Here is a 24047-nt window from a genome sequence, read left to right as displayed (position 1 = left end):
TGCCACACAGTATTGTTCCTAGGACCACAGCTGATTTATTGGCTGGCCATGACACAGGCAGCCAGTCACATTATTTAGTTTCTACGGTATATACTAGTTTCTTCTGAGTCAGCAAATGGAGCAAGAGAAATCAAATTTTTCAGCAACTGAGTGCCAGCAGGATATCTTAGTGAGACAAGCTGGGTGAGGTAATATCTTTTTTGGACCAGCTTCTGTTGGTGAGAGAGGCAAGCTTTCAAGCTCACAGAGATCTCTTCTTCAGCTCTGAGCAGCTTGAAAGCTTCTCTCTCTCTCACCAACAGAAGTTGGTCCAGAAAAGATATTACCTCACCCACCTTGTCTCTCTAATATCCTGGAATTGACACAGCTACAACAACAGCACATACTAGGATATCTTATTAAGTGACCCTCCTGGGAAAAGCTATTCTGGGCTTCTACTGAGAAGGTTAGGTGAGAAACAAAAGCAAACTTATATCAGATGTAATTTGAGGAGGAGAATAAAGCCTGGGAGAGAGAGGATCTTTCATTGACTCCAAAGTTTAAAAAAAAAACCCCCCAGCAAATATGAATTCTTACATCCTCTATGGAACTTATGGAAAGCACAGTTTGTTTCCTCCTGCTATTTGCAAGTTACAAGTAATGCTTGGACTTATTCTATGAGATGTCTCAAAGTCTACAACGTTATGGGGGATGTAAAAGAAATACACAAAATAAATATACAACATATTTGCCAAAACATGTTTTTGGATGGCATCTGTTAACAATACACAGCTGAAAACAGTTTTAAGAGCTATGTAATACTAAGTGTATTAGTAATTTATTAAGGACCTAAAGGGTAAAGAGATGACAATTTCAGTTACACTGCTTTGTCAACTTTTCCTACATACAGGGTTATGGCAGGCCAGTCCAATGGCTTGTTCCCAAATATTGATAAACTGCCAAAATGCTTTTAATGGAGTTAAACTGTGCCTTGTAACTGTACAAAAGACATATTTCAAGTATGCTGGCCAGTCATTTCAAATGCCATCTCCCTCTAGCTGAATTAGATCCTGGGACCAACTCTGGGCTTTCTTCATAAAGCTCTTTATTCCATACCACTTTGAAGTTCTTTAACATTTTATAAAATTACTGATAGAGACGTTAATGGGAGCGAGAAACAAGATGGGCTTTTTGAGAAACATCTTGGCATACACTCTTATTGAGAGAATTTTTTATTCCTAGATTCCAAAGCCAGAAGGGAACCACTGTGATCATCTAGCATGACCTCTTGTATACCATAAGCCGTAGAACTTCCCCTTAATAATACTGTTTAGATGATTAAATAATTTTGTATTGGAACTATTTTAAGGCAGACAATCCAATCCCCACACACGGAAAGCTGGTCTTGTTTATAGACAGCAACAATAACAAACAAATATAAAATGAAAAATGGGGTCATCAGGTCATGGGATAATGAAACTGGGCAAAGCTCAAAGTCTTTGGAGGGCCAAAGTGAGAGGGTTTTTTGTCATATTAGTCTATTGACATTTTTCTAAGTCAAACAATGGCGCTGCAGGGATGATCTCATAGGTCAGCCCTGACTGATGTGCTCTCCAGCAGGACGCCCACCCCCTACGTATGTACTCGGGTGACTAGCCCAAGCTGCCACCTGTGCTATGGCCACACTACTATTTTTAGTGCGCCAGCCTGGGCAGAGTTAGCACACGTATCTCTGCCTGAGCTGGGAATCACATCTCCCATCCCAGCAGCTGGGTAGATGTACCCTTAGATGTAGGGCAGTACTGTAGATATTAGTAGAATCTTTTAATGAGAGCTTCTTTGCATCCTGTTGTTCCATTGATATACAACTAGAACTCCCCTTTTATTTCAATGGGGGCCTATTTTTGTACAGCGGTAGCCATGTATAGCCATATCATTAGCTGCAGTCCTTATAAAATACAAGGTACCTATGCTCACGTACCAGGGCAGTACCTATATTAAAGGGCACAAAGGTCTCACCCTTTGATGTTTTTATTCCATGGAGTATATTATACTAACCCTCATTAAACCAATTTTAAAATATTTTCCATGAGAATTCAACACTGGTTATAAACATCCTAACAATGTCAATAGGGAAATTTCAGCTACTATTTATTATAATATAGTTTAAGACAGTTAATGACAGTTTTATAATCGAGTTATGCAGATACTGGTTCTGATCTTATGTCTGTTTTATAGCTATGTAACTCCACTTACTTCAAAGGAGTGCATTTGTGTGAGACCACATCAGCCCTACATGTCAAATGATGATAGCCTTGTAATGTAATGCAAGAATTGGTTTGGGGCAAAACTTAGGAGGAAATTCCAGGAGGCTATGGTGACAGTTTTCATACCTCTGATTTTGCTGTAGCTTATAGAACATAAAGCCTGATTCTCCTTTAATTGACAGTGGTATAAATCTGGAGTGAGTTCAGTGAGTCACTGGAGGTGCCTGGGTATAAATGAGATGAGAATCAGGACAATAGTTTCTATCATGAATGGCATGTTTATAGTCTCTCCAATTTTCTATTAAAAATGAATACTATTTTCCTCTTCTTCCTTCTTTCCCCAAGCACCATCACTACAATTAATAATGTTTCTCAGTAGGCATAATTAAGTAGTGCTATCCAATTATTTTCTATCAAAGATCTGAGAAAATACCAACAAGGTATGTACTGTTTTCAATATGACAGCTCGCATTGCTAGAATGAAAACAAATTTACGGCAAAAAAATTAAAACATTTACATTCTAACATCTCCAGATTTTATTAGGTGTTCTCTATACAGTCATCTGGTATGTTTAAAGAGTGAGCAACTATATAAAAGGAAATATGGTCATAACTGATTGAAGTAATAAAATCCTGAAACTAAGTAACATCTCATAATTCATTACACAGCATATATTAGATTTCATTACATCAGTATATGACTTAGTAGTAAATTCTCCTGATGGTCATAAACCTCTCAGGTGTTGTCATCTGAAAAATGAAATAAATAATAATAATAAAAAAAAGGACAAAGCCAGGATATTTCTAGTAGTGCCTTGTAAGGTTATGGTATAGACCCACCTAGTGTCAGGGTGAAGAACTGGTATGTAACAGGACGCAGCAATGTTAGGCATAACAGCACATTCGTATAGTTGGGTTTTTGTTTTGTTTTTTTGGATGTTCATGTTTAATATTAGGATTAAATAGTTCTACAAATTAAAGATGATGATGGTAGGCTGATAGCATCAGATATCCAGAGCTATAAATTATTAATTGGTGTATTCCTGATAATTAATCTATTCTTCGTGATTTCTGCATTTTAAAATATCTGCTGCAGCTTGAACTTTTGTTCAGCTCATACATTTCTGAAGTTTAAAGAGACCTTGGAATGCCATGATAAGCACAGACTGGCGTCAGCAGGTCCTGAGTTCCAATCCTAGTTCAGCCATTAACTTGCTGCTTGGACTTAAGCAAGTCACTTCATCTTTCTTGTCTCAGTTTCCCCTGCTGTGAAATGAGCATCTTACCCACCTACCACTTAATTGGTTGATCTCGGGACATTATTTTGAATGTGTATAGTGTTAAATGCTGAGAATTAAGTTTTGATGTCTAATTAAGGAACTAATGAACTTCAATGCTTTATTGATCTCACCTTTCTGAAGTCTGCTCGTTAAAGCTGTAGCACGCTATTTATGTTTCACTACATATCTGCTTTCTCATTCAATGTTTTCATTTACTCTTTGAGGTTTGTTTCTTTATGGGTGCCCTATGCAAGACTGATTACTCCCTTTCCCCTACTAATCCATCCAACACAGCAATCCAAACCATCTAATTTTTTCTTCCAGCATGGCCCCTCTTTCAGTGCTCGGTCATACACAGCAGGGGTCTTCATGTTCAACATATACATAACAGTCCTTTGCAGCAACCTCTAACAAGTCGTCACCCCAGAGAGTGGAAAAGCTTCTGGGGCATTCATGGGAAGTGAAGACACCTGTTGTACAGGACTGAACAGAAACAGGGACACTATTTCAGGGATGGGGAACTGGGTAAGAACAATCTCCATCAGAGAATCAGTGCTGAGGTGTTGATTGCTGCCGAGTCATTACAGTAAATCCAGTGAGAGGTAACCAGATAGCCTATTTAGTCCTTCACTGACTGGATCTATACCCCAGGGCATTCACCAGTTAAACCTACAAAACGATTAATCTTATTTGATTTTCCCCAAAGACTTTATACATTAATTTCCTGAAAGTGTGATTCCCTTCTCCCATTTAACAGCATATCATTACACTGCGGTACCAAGTGACAGCTGTTACATGTCTAAGGGTCTGGAGATTCTAAGGCAGATTCTGATCTCAATTACCTGTGTGTAATTTTATTTCTTTTGCTGTTTGGGGGATTATCCATCAGATTTCTTATATGCATTTGTAGTGCTTTAGAAGTAATGTTCAACAAAAACCCATTGGATAACTTATTGATGGCAATGTGATAGGGCCATCCCCCGGAGCACTCTCCTGCTGCAGGCCACTGCCCGACAGATGCAGCTGCCTCATTTGCCTTCCTTCAGACTCCCCAGAAATAGTCCATAGTATCTTCCCAAGTATAATCATAGCCCTGGGGGATTCATTTATTACAAGAGTCCTGTGCACATATGTCATCACAAAAGTCCCACAGCCACAGTCCAGAATTCCACCAGCATAGTCCAAACAGAGCATGCAACATAGAGCCCCCGCCCCCCGGCACTGTCCTCGTATAAGGACAGTTCTCTAGCTCCCAGCTGCGAGAGCCAGCAGGCATCTCCCTCTGCTGCTCTCAGCCTTCAGCCCTCTTGAGTCTTGGCTCTCTAGCTCAGGAAGATCAGCAGACTAGCCCCGCCCTTGGCTTCCTAGCTCTCAGCCCTTTGCAGCCTCCCAGCTCTCACTTTGACTCAGAAAGGTCAGCAGGCCAACCAGCCCCTCTGCTGGCTTCCTGATAACATCTCTCACTTTCCAGGGAGAGCTACAGAGCGTTTTCTGTCCTCTGACACATTCCCCAGAGTTCTCCTCACATTTCCTGACTAATTCTCACCAGAACTCCTCCCTGCCTGGGTCTCTCCCTGACCTTTTATAGCCCTCAGGTGCTGCCCCACCCTCTTAATTGGCCAAAGTGGGAGCACCTGCTCTGGCACAGAACCTGCTTCATTTATTAGGGGCTAGCACTCAGACAGGCTTTGTTACTACCCTGCAAGCTTTTAAGCTGTTGGATAGAGGACATTGTAACACACTTTTCCTTTTCAACTAAACTCTTGTGAGAGAGATTGTGACATAACAGGACATTTTAAAATAGAAAAAGGCCATAGTTGCTGAGTCTATTGGAAATGTCCAGCAGCAGAAGGTCCAGGGCAGGGGGAGCAGCCAATTAAACAACCCATAAGACACACTGATCCAAGCTCCTGTAGGCAGAAAACAGCCACAACCTCCCCTCCTTCTAGGAAACACGCTGGAGTCTAGAACCACTACAAAATTCGGCTGTGCAGTAGCGTGGGGCCATGCAAGGACTGTGCAATCACTGACAGGAGGGCTCCGGGGAGGCCTGACTAATCCAACACTGCTCTCCACTCTTAAAAATCCAGAGGAAGGATGGCAGCACCTGACCTCTGTTGGGCAGAATGCAGAGAAAAGAATAGGGGAAAATAGACACCACCGTGTGCTAGGTGAGGTGAATGTGGGCCATTGTGGGTATAAATGCCAAAATACGTGTAAACCTTTACCTTAATTATAGGCACAAACAACAACAAAGGGAACAGTAGCTGCTGTACAAGATCATTAGTCTTCTGAATTAAACACTATTTTATCCTAAAATCACAAAAGCAAGTGAGATGCATGTGGGGAGGGGGAACCCTCCCAACGTCTATGGTTCTGGATGCAGCCTCATGCTCTGACGTGTCTGTTACAAATCAGCATCCCTGGATAGAGGTGACAGCATCAGTAAATCTCTTAAAATATATTCCCTGCCTCTCCCCCAGTAGCTGCTCAGCTTTTCAGGGACCAGACCAGTTTTGCACCAGCCATCAGACTATCTAGCCATGATGAATGTGACAGATTTTGAGGCAAGCACACTGCACACTACACATTCTCTGTTCAGACAGGTAGTCTGGCTTCTGAACCTGGCCTTGCCAGAGTAATAGTCACAAAATTAGGGCCTGGTTCTTTACCAATGAAATCAAGGAATTTCCCCCCTACATCTGGCTCTCAAGAGGGATGCTTGCTGCTAACTCAAGCCCAAGTTCAGTAACTTTCCAGGATCTTCAGGCTTTTCATTAACTGAAGAAAACCAGCCACATTCAGCATAGAAGCTTCACATCTGTCTGAGGATTGAGTTCCATTATGGAACTTGTTTTAAAGAAAGCTGCCACCAAAACTGGAGGTTCTGCCAACAGAAGAACTCGAAAGTGCCCTGAAGAGAGCCGAGTTTGGGATGCTGAACAGCAAAGGGCTTTTGCCTTGTTTCTGGACTGCAAGCACCGAGCTCTTAGTTTGCAACAGGAGTGGAGAGCTTTTACTGCCTCCCAGGACTCGGCCCACTCTCTCAGTGAAAAAAATGTTAATTAAGGGCCTCATTTGAGAGGCTTTAGGAGGGCTGTGTGCTATTTGAGATTGGGGGAGGAAAGGAGGTGAAGATTTCTGTCTACCATTATGATATTAGGCCCAAGGCTCAGCTATGCAGAGTTTGCTCTAGCTTTGCATTACTCAATGATTGCCTCGGCTGCTTTTAAGCTTTCAAGTACCTTTAGTCCAGATGTAGCAGGGTTTAGATCTTGTTGAAAGCAGCTACATCCTTTTGTACATGTAAGATTGTACATAATCTTCAAAGGTTGTTATTCTCTCTTCCAACATATCTGTACCAACTTTATCATCTTCAACTACATACTGAATTTGAAGCTTCTTGATACCATAGCCAACTGGAACCAGCTTGGAAGATCCCCAGACTAAGCCATCTGCCTGAATGCTTTGGACTCCTCCAATTTGGCCACGTCTGTCTCATCATCCCAGGGTTTTACATCCAGTAAGATGGATGATTTGGCAATAAGAGTTGGGTTTTTGGACTTCAGATTCATATGGAGCAAGACGCTTTTCTCTCAGTCTCTTGGATTCTTCACTTTCCTCCTCATCAGATCTAAAGAGATCCATGTCATCATCATCTTTGCTATCTGTGGTTGCACCTGTGGAGTCTTCAACATCAGCAGGACCATATTTCCCCAAAGCCTTCTTTACTCCTGGCAAACTTGCCTTTTGCTTTTCATATGACTTCATGTGGTTGTACCAGTGGAGAGCGTGGAACAAGTCAGCAGGCGGCGGCGTAGACACTGCTTCAAGAACAGCAATGTCAGCCTGAGAGGGCACATATCCCTCGATGTAGCTCTTGCTGGCCAGGAAGTTGTTGAGGAGTTGGAGGCCGGCAGTGGACCCGAGGTCCCCAAAGCCCATGATGATGGCGGCAGTGCGGCACACAGACAAACCAACCTTTGCAAGGCAAAGGATTCAGCCCATGATCTCTCTCTAGAGTGCCTGAAGCTTGAGTGATGGAACCTGTAGGACAGCAGAAACCAATACCTATCTAGAGAGAAAATACTTTAAATAGGAATATATTTATCACATTAATATTTAGTGCAGGCTTAGATCTTGTTGGGCATAAGTAAACCTGCATATAGCTTGATTTGAGCACAAGGTTAAACTGTAAACAAGGTGTAATAGGCTGTGTGCTGGATGGTGTTTTTGGGCTAGTTGAGAAAAGTAGAAACACCCTGAACTGATAAGCTTGAAGTACAGATAGGGTAAGGATGTAAGTGATTGGTCCTTACACTAGCCATACAATGTCCAAACCAATTATATTCAAGTATAGATATTAGTAGCTAGGAAAGATGTATATAAACTATGTAGTGTGAGACATGATGTGGAATTACGGTGGTATTACCCAGTACCTACTGCCCCATGTCTGGGCCTGGGCCCTGTGGGCATAGAGCTGTTACATACATAACAAAGTAACATGAATGATGAGTGTGCATCAAATTCAGTTTTTGGATCCCAGAGAATTAGCCAAACTGTTTTCCCAGAACTTGACAAGGTATTCTGTATAAACCACACAGAAAAGGCCTCAAAGGGGAATCCCAACATTCAGCAGCTCCATTAGGACAACCATGGATATTTTATCAAAATTCCTTGGGAGTTTATATCTGTTTTAGTTTTCATTAGGGTGGAAGTTGGATTTAACACAAACATTTGTTTCTAGTTACAGAGCAGTTTAAAATAATCCATTGTTTCTGGCTTTGCTGTTTCAAAATTTAGTTAAAGAAATTAATATGAGGACTTCAAGTGATGGGCAAGATGACTTAAGAGGAGCGTGAAAATTGAATTCAAGTCAAATACCATTAAACTGCAGAACAGCATTAACTTAGACGATCTTAAATGGACACAATTTAATTGCAAGAAAATGAGAAACAAAACCAACCACCTGTGAACACTTTAAGTTACTTGCCCAGGATTTCATAGCAACTCTGTAGCACAGGTAGGGATAGAATCCAATTTGCTAGGCCATTCAACCGCCTTAACCTCAGGATCAGCCTCTCTCTTCCTGTAATCCCCTGCCTCATTCTCGACACACCTTCCAACTTCTACAATGAATGAGGCAAGGGTCCTGCAGACAGCAGCCTCATCATTACACAACCAGGATTCAGCTCCAGAACTCTTGAGCCTGAGCACTAGGATCTTGTGGAAAAATGGTATTTGATCATGCAATTGAAGATTGTGTAATACACACAAGGGGGCTGGACTAAAATTTCAGGGCAACCATAAAACTGACTAACTTTTGAATGCTTGACTTTGCAACCTTAGTATTCTTTAATTTTTTTTAAAATGTAATTTCCTAATTTTAAAACAAAAACTGAAAAACCCCAAATGTCCTCCTGTAGAGCCATATTGATCCCTATCTTGGATCATCAGCAGCACAGACCTCTACACTTGAGCTAACAGAGTAACTAGCAGCATTAGTAGGCTGTTTTCCTCTGTGTGGACTACACATTAGACAGCAAGAAACAGATTACTACTGGGTTTCTCAGTTATTTATTAACTGCAGAGGAACAGACAAGAATTCTGGGTTCAATTCCAGGTTTTGGAGAAGAGAGTGTCTTTAATGGCTAAAGACCCTTCTGCTTCTAGGCTCCCACTGTCAGTTCCCCACCCCCCTTCAGCACCTGTTCTGTATCCTGCCTCCACCCCCATGCTCCCAGCAGCTCATAACTTGGCCAAATTTACACAAATTTTTATGGACACAGCACAAGGCACAGCCCTCATAGCACTGCAATACCTTTGCCAAATTTCAAATCATTCCTCCACAACATGAAGGTAGTGGAGGTTCTCAACTAAATGACTAGAAGAATTTTAAACATGGGCAGAATGCATTTTTTCCCTCAAACGTCACAGACAGCTGAACCATTTTAGGCTGAAGTATTTGAAAATTTCAGCTGAGGCAGACATACACATGGAAAATTTCAGCCCAATGGATTAGTTTAACAAAGTAATAAGCAACTGAAAACAGGTTTATAATGGAAAGTCAACCTTAGCAATAAACAGTACAACCACCTATGCTTAATTTGGTTTCCTCCCTGCCACTCCCCCAGCACAGAACTTTAAATGCTATTTGGGAAAGAAAATTGAATTTATACTTTGCTTCATTGTTTTAAGGCAGTTCAAAAGGCTTCTTAAGTTTTTTACAATACAAGTGTAGATTTTGTGAATGCTGCAGACATTTATTTAAAAAGTCAGTGATTTCAAGTGTCCATTTTTAGGATCCAGTTTTCAGAGCATGGGTGGCTCAGCTCTTTCTAAAGAGTCAGGCCACTTTAAGGTATCTCACTTTGAGCACTCAGTCACCAGTCACTTATGAAAACCTTAGCCTCCAATACTTTATGAACTAGTGGTAGGATTAAGATATTGCACTACCAAAGTCTAATCATTTAGTTGAAAAGTTTTTTTAATTTAGATTTAGACTACTTGTTTAGACACCTATTTAACTTCTGCCTACAAACACTTAAGAATTTTTAAAAATGAGATTAGACTGTCAGAGCACCAATCCCACTTCTGAAACTCCCAGGAAAAGCAGACTACACATTGCTGATACTTCAACGGTTTAAAAAAGTCTGATAAGTTTTCAGGCCTTTTTATAGTTTATAAAAAGGCACATCCATCTTTCATTTGCAGGTCTGTAACAGCAAAAATGTTTTAGTCAATGCATTTTACTATGACTTCAGGGAAGCAAGAAAATAACTGGATCCTTTGTTGAAAGAATTTGTAAGGGGCTGTGGCAGATGGAATTGTGAAAGCAACTTTTTCAAACTGCTAGTCTGAGATGGTCACCATCCATCTGCAAACTGTGCGGACCACTTATTTCAAAAATAGTGGTGTAATACCTAGCTCTTACATAATGCTTTTCATCCATAGAGCTCAAAGTACTTTACAAAAAGAGCATGATCCCCATTTTACAGATGGGGAAACTGAGGCACCAAGGTAACGTGACTTGCTGGAGGTCACACAACAGGCCAGATGCAGAGCTAGGAAGACTCCCATGTCCCATCCCAGTGCTCTAGTCAGTCGGCCAAACTAATCCTACCACCAGAAGACTTGGCTTGCTCCAAGTTTTCATCGTTAATTTGTTTTTACAGCGTAATATGTAATCCTCTTAGCTTTGCCCTGCCTCCTTTTATCTTTCTGCAGATCACAAACATGTGCTATTTCTTAAAGTCTGCACATCTTGCTACTATCCGAGCAAGACTTGTGCATTTCAACAGGATTGCATGTGCACAGAGTTTTGAGGCAGGCTTTGGAAAAAAAAAAATGCAGGAAAGCATATGGTCCACCATCAGGTTTTAATTTTAAAACACCCACATTTGAGCTCCATCTCCTTTTTGGAGATTCTGTGGCCTCACAAGAAAGCTGTTACTTTCTCTGTGCTTAAACTGTCCATATATCAAACATGTAGACATTTGTACTTGAGATCAGCAGCTTGCACAAAGACTTACTTTGGGCAAAGGGAGGAAGGACATATGCCTTTTTAAATTAGTTTCTAGAAAGGGTATCAGAGTAAGTCACTATAACCCAGTAACGTTGTAAAATTTCAAGAATTTAGAATTAGAACCACCCATTGTTACCAAAGAAGACGGCTATTCTAAAGTGGTGTTCAGCATTTAGTATATGAAGGGAGTGACTAGGACATTAATAAAACTGAGGCAATCTTTATTCTGTGGTTAACAAATCACTCAAATTCCATTCCTGTAGTATTCCATGTGCTTGGGTACACACACACAGTTACATAATGCTGTTGAATAAGTACTCAAGCATGCATCATAGTATTCCTGTCTCCAGGGAAGAGAGGCGATGAAGGATATAAGCCTATCACTCCATGTATAAGTATCCCTTTTATAAATTAACTAGAGGAGTTGGCATAAACACCCAAAGACTTTTGCTTACCTACCCTCCCAGCTGCAGGAAGCAGCTGTACTATGACAAGAGTATGAATCAAGAGGCTGGAATGAAGACCACATTCATGTGAGGATATGCAATGTATCTGATTGTAGGAAAGGTCTGAACACTGCTTTGTTACAATTTACAAAAAAAGTCTCCAACTAGATTTTGTACTTTGACGTGTTTATTTTAGTTGGACTGACAAATTTAGTGAACAAAGTTTCTTCAGCCTCAGATTTTCCTCCCAACAGATTTTTACCATAACTTTAAAATATTTGTTAGAAAGAAATGCAGCAGCTTGCATGAAGTATCTTCCCAGCAGTTACTTCCTGTCCCACTCTTCTCTTTCAAGTCGTTCACGGATTACCTCTTTCAGGTATGGCTCGAGATACTTTTTATCCTGAAACAGAACAGATTTAAAAACACATACAAGAAATGTCACACTAAGTGCAGCTCTAACTCTGGAAGTGCGACTGAAAATGGCACACAGGGGTTCTGTGTTTCTCAAATTCGTATCAAACCGTGCCTACTTTAAGGGGCCAAGGATGAATTTTCTAGCTCCAATTTCTGCAAATTCAGCCTGTCATCTGATAATCAAGCTGATTTTCACGCCGCATCACCATGAGCAGGCCAAATCATGCTTTCATGTGCAACCCCATCTCCAAGTTACGCCCTCTTGCAGGTCTTCCGTGGCAAAAGCACAGGAATTTTCCCAACTCATTGTTCAATACCAAAGTGCTCTAGTGAATAACCAAGCTTTGATCATCCTACATTAGAGACCTTCTTATTCACATGGTTTTAGCTATTTTCTGGGTGGAACTTGAGTTCCACATGATCAACAATTCAAAGGCCAATTAAAATGGTTGAACTAAGCTCTTGCTATTTTATCCGTTGAATAAAATTTCCTTGTATTTTAAGCATTTAATGCCCTTCAGTTTCTTCGAATCCACTCCTTGAGCTGCAGAAGTAGTGTCCAAGAAATAGTTTCACACCTACATGCAACTGTTGTGAATCTGTCCAGCTATGTTTAGTCACCTGAGTAATCCATTATCTGTAGGATCCTATGGATTTAAAAATGTATTAATCTTGCCTACAAGCAATTCTAGTCTTCCTTTCTCCTATACCCCAAGTTATTTTCCCTTTGGATAGCTACTGACCACAGTTGAACTGACTGGAGAAGTCTTGCACACCACCTTTCCAATACTGATAGTTTGAATCCCTTTTGTTCCTGAAAGAAGCTTCCAAAAACACTTAAAAGCAGGTCATGAAAGACCTGCCCATCTAAGATAAGATCCAGAATCTTCAACTCTTAATGTTAGATTCCAAAGCTAGAAGGGACCGTTGTGATCAATATCCTGCTGCAGACATTTGGGGAGCATTTTTTTGGTTTACCTTTTAAAGTCACACCAGCTTTACGATAACAACTAACTCTGGCTTCCTGGCCAACGTCTTGTTTTGGAATGAATTATCCTAACTAAACCATGCAACACAATGTTGTACAATGAACAACTCCTTTTTGTATTTTGCAAATATGCCAGGTGATTTGGCTTCAACAATCAAGGTTTTTATTCTTTTAGCCAACATATATCTCATCCAGTACAGTTTAGGAGATGGTACCATGTTTCATGAAATGGTTATTCTTTTATACATAAAATAACCATGCAAAATATAACACCTTGCAACCCAAATTCATACAAGATGTTTTATAAAACATTTTCGTTTGCAGTTGCAGAGCTATTTAAGTGCTAAGAATTATTAGACAAGTCACTGTTCTCCACTAAAGAGGAGTGCAGACTTCTGTTAAAACACAGCAATAATACAGAACTATTACTCCTGGGAGCATTCTGTGCCCAAAAAATAAAAATTCTGTGCAATTTTAAAATTCTGCAAATTTTATTTATCAAAGTAACACTACATAAATCACACCACTTCAATTATTTTGGTAATTTGTTTCAAAATATGTCAGCAAATATGTCTAACAATACAAATGCACACAAAAATTCCCCCAGGAGAATTAAAGAAACCCCTATGACAACCCAGTTCCTGTTTCTCTGCCCCCTTCCCTCTCAGACCACGCACAACCTCTGTCCCCAGAGCCCAGCTATGGTGCCTCCCCCAGCCCAGACACTCCCCTTCCCCCCGAGCCCAGGGATCCAGAGGGAGAAACAGCCTGATGCTTGGTCCCAGGCTTGCATGGGAGTTTCCTGTGCACTGCTGTCTCCTTCCCTCAGGGCATGCTGGAAACTGCAGCTGCCAGGAACCCTCCAGCTCCCTCACCCAGGTAAAAAGAAAAAGGAGGACTTGTGGCACCTTAGAGACTAACGAATTTATTTGAGCATAAGCTTTCGTGAGCTACAGCTCACTTCATCGGCTGCAACTCATGAAAGCTTATGCTCAAATAAATTCGTTAGTCTCTAAGGTGCCACAAGTCCTCCTTTTCTTTTTGCGAATACAGACTAACACGGCTGCTACTCTGAAACCTCCCACAGATAGTGTCTCTATGTGCAAGCTAGGCTCTGCTGGGTCCAGCGGCCCCTAGTGGTGACCTACAGCACTGCAGCCCATTTCTGTGCAGGAAAGGAAATTCTGTGCTCACGTTAATTTCTGCACAGTTCTGCTTTGCTCAGTGGCGCAGAATTCCCCCAGGAGTAAATACATATCCAGTTGAAACTGGAAGGGAAATTTTGGTAGGCAGAATACAGACTCAAGTTGAAATTTAAACAATTGCAAGCAGCAAGTCACTACTAAATCACTGTCATTCAAATACTGACCCATATTAGCAAGTGAATTAAACAGGATTACAGCACAAGGTGCTATAAATGCAGCTGGCATAGTGGTATAATCATAGACTATATTGTTAATTGAAGAACTTGGCAATGTGACCGTTCAATCAATTACCAATACCAAGCACAAGCTATAGGTTCAAAGATCACATGCATAATTTTAACCTCAACCTATGTATACATTTTGTTTGCGCATTTAGACTGCAAGCAGCTTTGTGCAAGGACTTTTCTTCTACAGCAAACAATTGCGTTTCAAATCATTTGCCCTTGTTGGAAGACAAAATATTAAATTCAGAGCTCTGCACGCTTTCCTTAACTTTTGTTAAGGGTTTGGGGATCTTTGGAAAATTCCAAAATGCAGTTATATTTGTTGTGCCAAGTACATACATAGAAAAGAATTTTCAGAACAGGTTTCCTGAAATACCTGTCATTGCCTTCAAATTCATTGCGCAATTATGACTCTTGAAAAATTAAGCCCACAACTGCATTTCCCTCCATGCTCCAGCTGACAGAATCCTACAGAGGTGGAATGTTAACTCCCTGCCAAGCTGGGATATTTTGTTCCACCTCAACTGAATTCAATGGCCAGTCATCATGCCTAATGGGGTGCTATAGAAGGATATGACCCTACACTGTAAATTTAGTCTCACCTATGCCATCTGATGTGGATAGGCATGCATGAAAATCTGGTGTGCAAAACAGGTTGAAACAGTGAAACCTGGCTAAGCTAGCGTTTTCAGCAAGGTAAATTCTGCATTTAAAAAATGGGTTGAGCAACTACATTGAAAAGTGAGTAAAGCAATTTTTTTTAAAAACCTGAAAACTGGGGGGAGGAGGGGGAGCAGGTTGCAACTTTACAGTATAAGATTCCTGCGACTTTGAGAAGCTATAACATCTACACTGTTTGTAACAGGCCTTTGAAACTCAGTAACAAGAAAGCCCTCCATCTAGAGAAGTGCCTTTTCCCATGAAATTCCATTCAAGTTTAGCTAACTTAACACTTATTTACATTTCCCAGAAAATTTGGGCAGAATGCCAATAGTAAACAGGACCATTCTGAAGGCCAACCACCACGTGGATATACAAGAGCTGTCAGAGCAGATGTAGCACCAGGGGAAAGAGTAGAGCCACCCCATATTCACTCTGGCCACCAATATAACTCCAGAAGCAGCATACGGTCTCAGCAGCTCATCCCTCACCCATGGGGCACCAAATTGGTGTGCGCGCGCGCGCGTAGGAAGTCCCATCTCTTGGGGGGGAAGAGAGGGAGACAGCCAGGTTCCCCCAGATCTACCATATGGTGCCAGCAGCCCATTCCTCACCACCCTTTGGAATAAATCATCCTTAAAACAGGATTTGAAGACTACAGTAACTGTCAGAGGCGACAGGTTTCAGAGTAACAGCCGTGTTAACAGCTCACTGCTGTAGCTCACGAAAGCTTATGCTCAAATAAATTGGTTAGTCTCTAAGGTGCCAAAGGTACTCCTTTTCTTTTTGTCAGAGGTGAGCAATCTATTACAGGTGGGTGAGGTTCTGTGGCTTGAAATGTGCAGGAGGTCACACTAGATCAGGGGTGGGCTAACTTTTTGGCCCGACGGCCACATCTGGGAATAGAAATTGTATGGCGGGCCATGAATGCTCAGAAAATTGGGGCTGGGGAGCGGGCTGCAGGGTGGGGCCAGAAATGAGGAGTTCAGGGTGTGGGAGGGGGCTCCAGGCTGGGGAGTGGGGGCTCCATCTGGGGGTGCGGGCTCTGGGGTGGGGCTGGGGATGAAGAGTTTGGGGGTGCAGCAGGGTGCTCCAGGCTGAGATGAGGGGTTTGGAGGGGGATCAGGGCTGGGGCAGGGGCATGGGGAGAGGCTCAGGGGTGCAGGCTCCAGACGGCACTTACCTCAAGCTGTTCCCAAAAGCAGCAGCATGTCCCTTCTCCATCTCTTACACGGAGGCGCGGCCAGGCAGCTCTGCTGCATGCTGCCCCATCTACAGGCACCACCCCTGCAGCTCCCATTGGAGTGCTAGAGGGGGCTATGCCACGGCTTCTGGGAGCCGGGTGGAGCAGCCCCCAACCCTGCTCCCCAGCTGGAGCGCTGAAGGGAGGCCATGTGGCTGCTTCCAGGAACTCCGTGGAATGGCCTCTGACCCTGCTCCCCACCTGGAGCGCCGAAGAGGGACAAGCCCCAGACCCCGCTCCCCAGTGGGAGCTTGAAGGCCGGTGGCCCATAGTTTGCCCACCCTTGGACTAGATCATCATGATGGTCTCTTATGACCTTAGAGTCTATGAGAACAGCCTTCTCCTGCTGTCTGCTAATGTAGTTGGTCCAATAGGTCAAGCATGCAGCAGTGCTGAAAGCTCAGGATTCAAACCCCGATGAAACTGTAACATCCATCACCATTGTGTAACCAGAATTTGGGTTTAACCTTTCCTTTTAGAAAAGGCTAAAAAATTATACCAAATATACATTAAAGAACAATCACACAAATTCATTCAGTGCATGAGGCAGGAGTCCTGTGGAAAAAACAGTATGTGATCTAATGACTGACTATCAGAATGCATACACATACAAGAGAGCAGAATTAAGGTTGCACAGCAAGTGTAAATATGACATTTCCAAACTTTTAAGTGCTTGACTTTGCAACTCAAACGATTGTGTGCATCCATTTATAAAAGATACAAAAATAGTACACGGACCAAAGTAAAATACTATTAAATGCATCCTGTAAAATACAAGAGCAAATTCTAAGTATCTCAGAAAAACACTTATACTTGCTCATCTTTACTCATGTGAGTTGGGTATAGATTTCACTGGGACTGTGCACATGTGAAATTAAGCACATGGAAGTCTTTTCAGGATCAAGGTTTAGTAGGCTGTCTCCTGTCCAATAAGGATTCATTGTTTTCATTTAACAGGACATAGCCAAACTTGTATAGAAGAAACAAACATTTAAAGATGAAAACAGATAAATTGCCTATATTAAAAAAGTGAATTTACAAATACCTCTTCATATTTCACCCACTGTTCTTCAGGAAGAATTTGTTGTCTCATACTCAAATCAAGGGCTCTCTTGATGCGAAACAGTCGTTCATTATAAAGATTTTCTGGAAGCCTCTTCAGTGCTACTTTTACATCATCATCTTCATATATGGTATCATCTCGCATTAATCCTGTAACAGTAACATTTTTCAATATTTTTCAAGCTACTACAAACATTTTCACAACTGCAATATAAGGGTGTGGCTAACTAATTTAAAACCTATCTTGCGTATCAATTTCAAAACTAATGTATTTGTATTCAACTTTAAAAATCTGGAAAGTTTCTTTACACAGGCAATGGATGTACACAAATGTTTGCTGTTTTCAACTCTTAAAAAAATTAAGACACCTACCAAGTTGGTTGAATCCAGCTGCGTTGTAATACCATTTGCGAAAGCCTTCTAACAGTCGAGCACTTGCTGAAACTGAAAGTGATCTCTGTTAGTTCAGAAGACAGACAAAAAACTTAACATTGGTAGATAACTAGCAGCGGATTAACATGCAAATATTTTAATATCTACTTTGCTATGCATATATGTTAATTATGCCATTTAATCTAGGCTACACCAAAGCCAGTTTTGTTTTCATCTGCTCTTCAGTGTTTTTAAAATGATACTGTGCACATAAGATTATAGTACTCCTACAATACTCATTTTGGTATCTGCCTTATTAAACAGGGTCTGAAAAAGTTATATTGGTCCAAGTCCTGGACCAGTACCAAAAAACCCTCAGACTAATACCAGGAACTAATGACAATTTTAAGGTCCATCACCTCACAACACACCAGGAATAAAAATACACTCTATACCATTAAAAAGCAAAGATGCACTGTTTTCCAATATTACTTGTTTATATTTGTGTATTTCCCCTAGCCCTTGTGCTATGAGGTATTTTACCCTGAAGTCAAGCCACTTTGGTTGTTATCTTTTTTCCTCTCCCCACGCTTAAGTACAATATTATTTTAGTGTCTTCTTCCACAAGCAGAACTAGTTAAAATCTCTCTAAAGACTTAAACACCAGCTTACAACTTACAACATTTGTCTAGCTATTACTGAGACACAAGCTGGTGAACATTATAGCATAACTGAAAACAGACAATTAGACATTTTAGAGCACTGATATTATCAAGAAATTTTAGTTGAGTTTTTACAAGCCACTCCAAGATCACAAATTAAGATTTCTATGTTAAAGAGAACGTAGACCAGTTTAAGTGATGTTTAGTAGAGAACAAAAGAAATTTTCAGTATTTAAGAAAATTGGGCAACCATTGCTCCCCTTGAACCCAGAAGTATATCAAACTGCAGAATGGAAATTGACAGCCTCAGTTTTCACTGGGAAAGAGAACAGCGAAAGTAAATATTAACTTAAATTTTGCTTAAACAGAGTTTGGGGAAGGGGAGGATTTTTGCACAAAGTTAACATTGCACAATACATGAAGAAAATGATTAAGTGAGGCACAGGTGGAAAAATACTTGTACTGATCCAACAGCAAGTTTTTAGAACTCTTTCTGTTCTATTGGTTATAGCTTTTTATACCACTCTAATCACGAAGCACTTTCCAGTAGTGCATTAAGCATTTACTAACATCTGTCACGTTTGTTCTCATCCTCTTCCGAGAGGCGTGTACGGTGCAGCCTTATTTTGGTATGCTTGTTTTCCTTTTTGTTCCTGAGCCAGTAATCAACACTGAGATGGATCACAATAAGTGATATTATAGAATAGTTTTACATATTATACTTGTATCTCATTTTCATACATTACTCCATCTCTCTGGTCTTGCTCAGTGGAAAGATTTTAGTGCTTAAAAAGGGACACTATCAATTTGAAATTTAGTCCGTTATACAAAAGGAATTAAAAAGAGTTTCAGGTACTACATCACCCCTGACACTCCCCACAAATTTTTGTGATTTTACGATCACACTTGGTATATTTAGGATTCTTCTAGGAATAACGTGCATGGCAATAGAGAGGCTTCCAAGGAAGCTAAGTTTGTGTGGGATAGGCAAAGAAGGAGAGAGAGAATGCTGATGAGTGCCTTAAAAATACATGAAACATATTGCAGAGTATGAATGAACAGTTTTAAAGAAACCATGAACAACAGAAAGAAAAGGAGTACTTGTGGCACCTTAGACTAACCAATTTATTTGAGCATAAGCTTTCGTGAGCTACAGCTCACTTCATGATGAGCTCACGAATGCTTATGCTCAAATAAATTGGTTAGTCTCTAAGGTGCCACAAGTACTCCTTTTCTTTTTGCGAATACAGGCTAACACGGCTGTTACTCTGAAACCCATGAACAGAAAGGTAGCAGGTGTACTATGGCAATTAACCAGATGAGTTCCCCAGCAGAGGAAGACAGAGCGATAAGGTGATTCTCTCCCCCTCCCCCTATCGCACACTCTCCCTAGTTTAACTTCCAGGTACTCTACAAGGAAGAGCCCACGATAGAACAAAAACCAATGTGTCACCAACTCCACTACTAACTGTTTCTCTGCCTGTAACTGTGAGCCCTGGCCAGACAGGCATCCAGACCCTGGAGGCTCCTACCCAGGTCCTGGTCTTGACTTGCTAAGAATGCAGCATGCATATCCCCGCTAACAAAAGCCAGGTAGGGGAAACTATCCAGTGCGAGAGGTGTCTGTTGGTGGACTCACACAAAGTGAAAGACACACCCAGAAGGAGGTGGTTTGTCTGTGTAGCATCTGGGAGCACAAGGACATCATCAACAGGATGCTCATGAAAACATCAAGAATGGAGGATGCTAGCTGACTGGAGAACATTACAGCCCTACCAGAGCGGGAAGGGGAACTGGCTGCTGGCCACCTCATGCAGTAGACAGTGCTCCACTCCCAACTTGGGTCCCCTGTCCATCAAAGTCAAGAACCAGTATGTTGTACTGGCAACATGACAAGAGGAGCAGACACCAGTGGCAGAGGGAAAGGAACCACCTGTCCCCAAGGCTGGAACGTTCACAGCCACCACACCCAAAAGGAGGAGACAAAAGGTGGCGGTGATTGGTAACTTATTTCAGAGGGGGATGAAGGCATCCATCTACTGACCTGACTCAACATCCCACAAGGAGCACTGCCTGTCTGTAGCCCACATCTTCGACGTTATGGAAAGGTTGCCAAGGTTTATCCGGTTTCAGAGTAACAGCCGCGTTAGCTTGTATTCACAAAAAGAAAAAGGAGTACTTGTGGCACCTTAGAGACTAACCAATTTATTGAGCATAAGCTTTCGTGAGCTACAGATCACTTCATCGGATGCATACTGTGGAAAATACAGAAGATGTTTGTTTTTATACACACAAATCATGAAAAAATGGGTGATCATCACTACAAAAGGTTTTCTCTCCCCCCACCCCACTCTCCTGCTGGTAATAGCTTATGTAAAGTGATCACTCTCCTTACAATGTATATGATAATCAAGGTGGGCCATTTCCAGCACAAATCCAGGGTTTAACAAGAACGTATGGGGGGGGGGGGGGGAGGTGCGCGCGGCAGTTAGGAAAACAAGAGGACTCCCCCCCGCGACATTCTTGTTAAACCCTGGATTTGTGCTGGAAATGGCCCACCTTGATTATCATACACATTGTAAGGAGAGTGATCACTTTACATAAGCTATTACCAGCAGGAGAGTGGGGTGGGGGGAGAGAAAACCTTTTGTAGTGATGATCACCCATTTTTTCATGATTTGTGTGTATAAAAACAAACATCTTCTGTATTTTCCACAGTATGCATCCGATGAAGTGATCTGTAGCTCACGAAAGCTTATGCTCAATAAATTGGTTAGTCTCTAAGGTGCCACAAGTACTCCTTTTCTTTTTCCAAGGTTTATCCATCCTTCTGACCACTACCCCATGCTTCTCATTCACTAAGATCAGCACTGACTACTGGGCTCTGGGAGCAAAGGTGAAGGAGTCAGAGTTGCAGGCTGAGGGTAAAGGGCTCAGTCAGGGACATGTGTATGTTGGAGATGAATACATGGCTGTGTAGTGTTGACAGGAGGGCTTTGGCTTCCTCAACCATGGGATACTGTTCAGGAAAGGAGGACTGCTAGGAAGAGACAGGGTTCACCCAACCAAGAAGGGGAAGGGCATTTTTGTGCACAGACTTGCCAACCTAACGAGGAGGGGTTTAAACTAGGTTCAAAGGGGACCCATGACAGAAGCCCACAGGTAGATACAAAAATGAATCCTACCAGAAGTAGAAACAGACAAATTACTAAGAATGAGTACAAAAGAATAGCACAACAAAGTGACAAAGGCTAAGGCACAAAGTGAGTTACACCTAGCAAGGGACAGAAAAGGCAACAAGAGGCGGCTGCTAATATATTTACAGAACAAGAGAGTCAGGAAAGAGTGGGTCCACTACTTAGCAGGGAAGGAGGGCTAATAACAGATGACATCCAGAAGGCTGAGGTGTTGAATGCCTATTTTGCTTCAATCCTCACTAGAAAATCATGACCAGATGCTTAACACAATTAGTACTGACAAGGAGGAAGGAACATAGACCAGATTAAAAAACAGAACAGGTTAAAGAATATTTAAATAAGTTAGATATAGTCAAGTCAGCAGCACCTGACAAAATTCACCCTAAAGTACTTCAGGAACTAGCTGAAGCAATCTACAAAGATTCAAGAACCCTGGAGAACAGATGAGATTCCAGAGGACTGGAGAATGGCAAACACAGTATCTATCTTTAAAAGGAGAACAAAGAGGACCCAAGGAAGTATAGACCAGTCATCTTAAATTTGATACAGTGCCTGAAAAGTTAAACAATCAATTTGTAAGCATCTTCAAGATAAGGTTATTAGTAATAGTCATGATCAAATCATGCCAAACTAATTTTCTCCTTTGATAGGATTAGTGGCCTGGATGATGAGGGAGAAGCTGTGGTTGTGATACATGTTGATTTTAGTAAGGCTTTTTTGACATATTGCCACATGATTTTTCATAAGCAAACTAGGGAAATGTTATTTGATACTACTACTATAAGATGGGTGCACAACTGGTTCAAAGACTGTACTCAAAATGGTTCATTGTCAAACTGGGAGAACATATCTAGTGGTCTTTTTCAGGGGTCACTCCAGGGTCTGACACTATTCAACATTTTCATTAATGTCTCAGATAACAGAGTGGACAGTATGCTTATAAAGTATGTAGATGACAGCAAGCTCGGAGGAATTGGTAGCTCTCTAGATGACAGGATTAGAATTCAAAGTGACTTTGACAAATAGGAGAATTGGTCTGAAATCAAACAAATGAAATTCCAAACAAGTGCAAAATTCTACACTCAGTGGGGAGGGAAGAGGAATCAAATACACAACTATAAAATGGGGAATATCTGGCTTGTCAGTAGTACTGCTGAAAAGGACCAGGGATTATAATGGATCACAAACTGAATACAAGTCAACAATGTGATTCACCTGCAAAAAAGGTTAACATTCTGGGCTGTATTAACAGGAGTGTCATATGTAAGACAAGGGAGGCAATTGTCCTGATCTACTTGACACTAGTGAGGCCTCAGCAGGAGTACTGCATGGGCACCATGCATCAAAGTAGATGTGTACAAATTAGACAGTCCAGAAGATGGCACCTAAAATGATAAAAGATATAGAAAATTTGATCTATAAGGAAAGGTTTAAATGGCTGAGCATGGTTAGTCTTGATAGAAAGACAATGGGAGGGGGAATAAAGGGACCTGATAACAGTCTTCAAATATGGTAAAGGCTGTTAAAACGAGACAGCAATCAATTGTTCTTCATGTCCATTGAAGGTAGGAGATGTAGTAATGGGCTTAATCTGCAGCAAGGAAGATTTAGGTTACATATTAGGAAAATCTTTCCAACTATAAGGATAATTAAATTCTGGAATAGACTTCCAAAACAAATTGTGAAACCACTATCACTGGAAGTTTTAAGAACAAGTTAGAGTTGATAAATACCTCTCTAGGATGGTTTAGGACTCTAGGTATACTTGGTCCAGCCTCAATGCAGGGGATGGACTAGATGAGCTCTCCAGGTCCCTTCCAGCCCTAAATTTCTGATTGTATATGAAAACACTATAGGAAACAGAAACTTCTATGAGGAGGGGAGGAACTAGGCACATTAGGTCAGCCCCCTGACAACAAGTGAGAATGTTAAGCCACCTCACAAATACCTTTGAAAAAGCAAACTACCCAGACTTCACAAAGAAGCAGAACACTGTAGCACTGAATTTACTTCGAGTCCCAATTCCCCAATCTAACCCCCCCCGCCGCGCACACTGAATTCCCAGGTGGGACCCCTTGTCCCCAGCCAACCCATCCTTCTGGCTCCCCCCGCCCCCACAGAGCCGTCTGCTGGGGCTAATGAGGCAGGGCTGCCCCCAGGGCTGCGGATGTGGCCGGGCGCAGAGAGAAAGGGTCAGGGGCCTCTCCCCCCACCCTCGGGCACAACGTGCCAACAGCGGCCGGGGGGCAGAAATCACCCGCTCCGCGCACGGAGCCCGGCACTGCCATATCCCCAGGCTCATCCACGGCCAGAAGCCGGGAAGGACTCGCAGAGGCTGCAGCCGCCACCGACTCCTCACCTGGTGCCCTCATCGCCATCTTGACCTCCGAGAGGCGTGCAGGCTTCTGGGTAAATTACCGAGCCCCAGCGTCATGTGAGGCGCGGGCGCACTCACGTGACCCGCGCGGGGGCTCTTTGCGTTTGCGCAATGCGCATGCGCTCCGGGAGGCACGTAACATA

The 24047-nt window shown here is 41.9% G+C and overlaps 1 protein-coding gene and 1 pseudogene across 3 annotated transcripts; both read right to left on the bottom strand.

The window, feature by feature from the left end:
- Window positions 1-290: 290 nt before the first annotated feature.
- Window positions 291-11528, bottom strand: LOC119565563 (annotated as a pseudogene).
- A 138-nt stretch (window positions 11529-11666) lies between these two features.
- On the bottom strand, window positions 11667-24039 carry LOC102944499 (cytochrome b-c1 complex subunit 7). Of its 3 annotated transcripts, XM_027818372.3 has the most exons (5): window positions 23887-23907; window positions 23261-23377; window positions 17669-17740; window positions 17280-17446; window positions 11667-11900 (listed from the first exon to the last, which is right to left on the bottom strand). In XM_027818372.3, exons 4-5 carry the CDS (start codon window positions 17439-17441, stop codon window positions 11823-11825), a joined length of 240 nt encoding a protein of 79 aa, XP_027674173.1. In that variant the 5' UTR covers window positions 17442-17446; window positions 17669-17740; window positions 23261-23377; window positions 23887-23907; the 3' UTR covers window positions 11667-11822. The 3 variants fall into 3 exon arrangements, with proteins under 3 accessions (XP_027674173.1, XP_007056049.1, XP_037748171.1); XM_007055987.4 differs by lacking the exon at window positions 23261-23377 and having other exon boundaries at window positions 23887-24029; XM_037892243.2 differs by lacking the exons at window positions 11667-11900; window positions 23261-23377 and adding an exon at window positions 16183-16789 and having other exon boundaries at window positions 23887-24039.
- Between the last annotated feature and the right edge of the window lie 8 nt (window positions 24040-24047).

This window comes from Chelonia mydas, chromosome 2 (assembly GCF_015237465.2).
Source record: "Chelonia mydas isolate rCheMyd1 chromosome 2, rCheMyd1.pri.v2, whole genome shotgun sequence".
Taxonomy (NCBI): domain Eukaryota; kingdom Metazoa; phylum Chordata; order Testudines; family Cheloniidae; genus Chelonia; species Chelonia mydas.
Note: the sequence above shows the minus strand (reverse complement) of the source record. Positions and strands in the feature narration are given on the sequence as shown.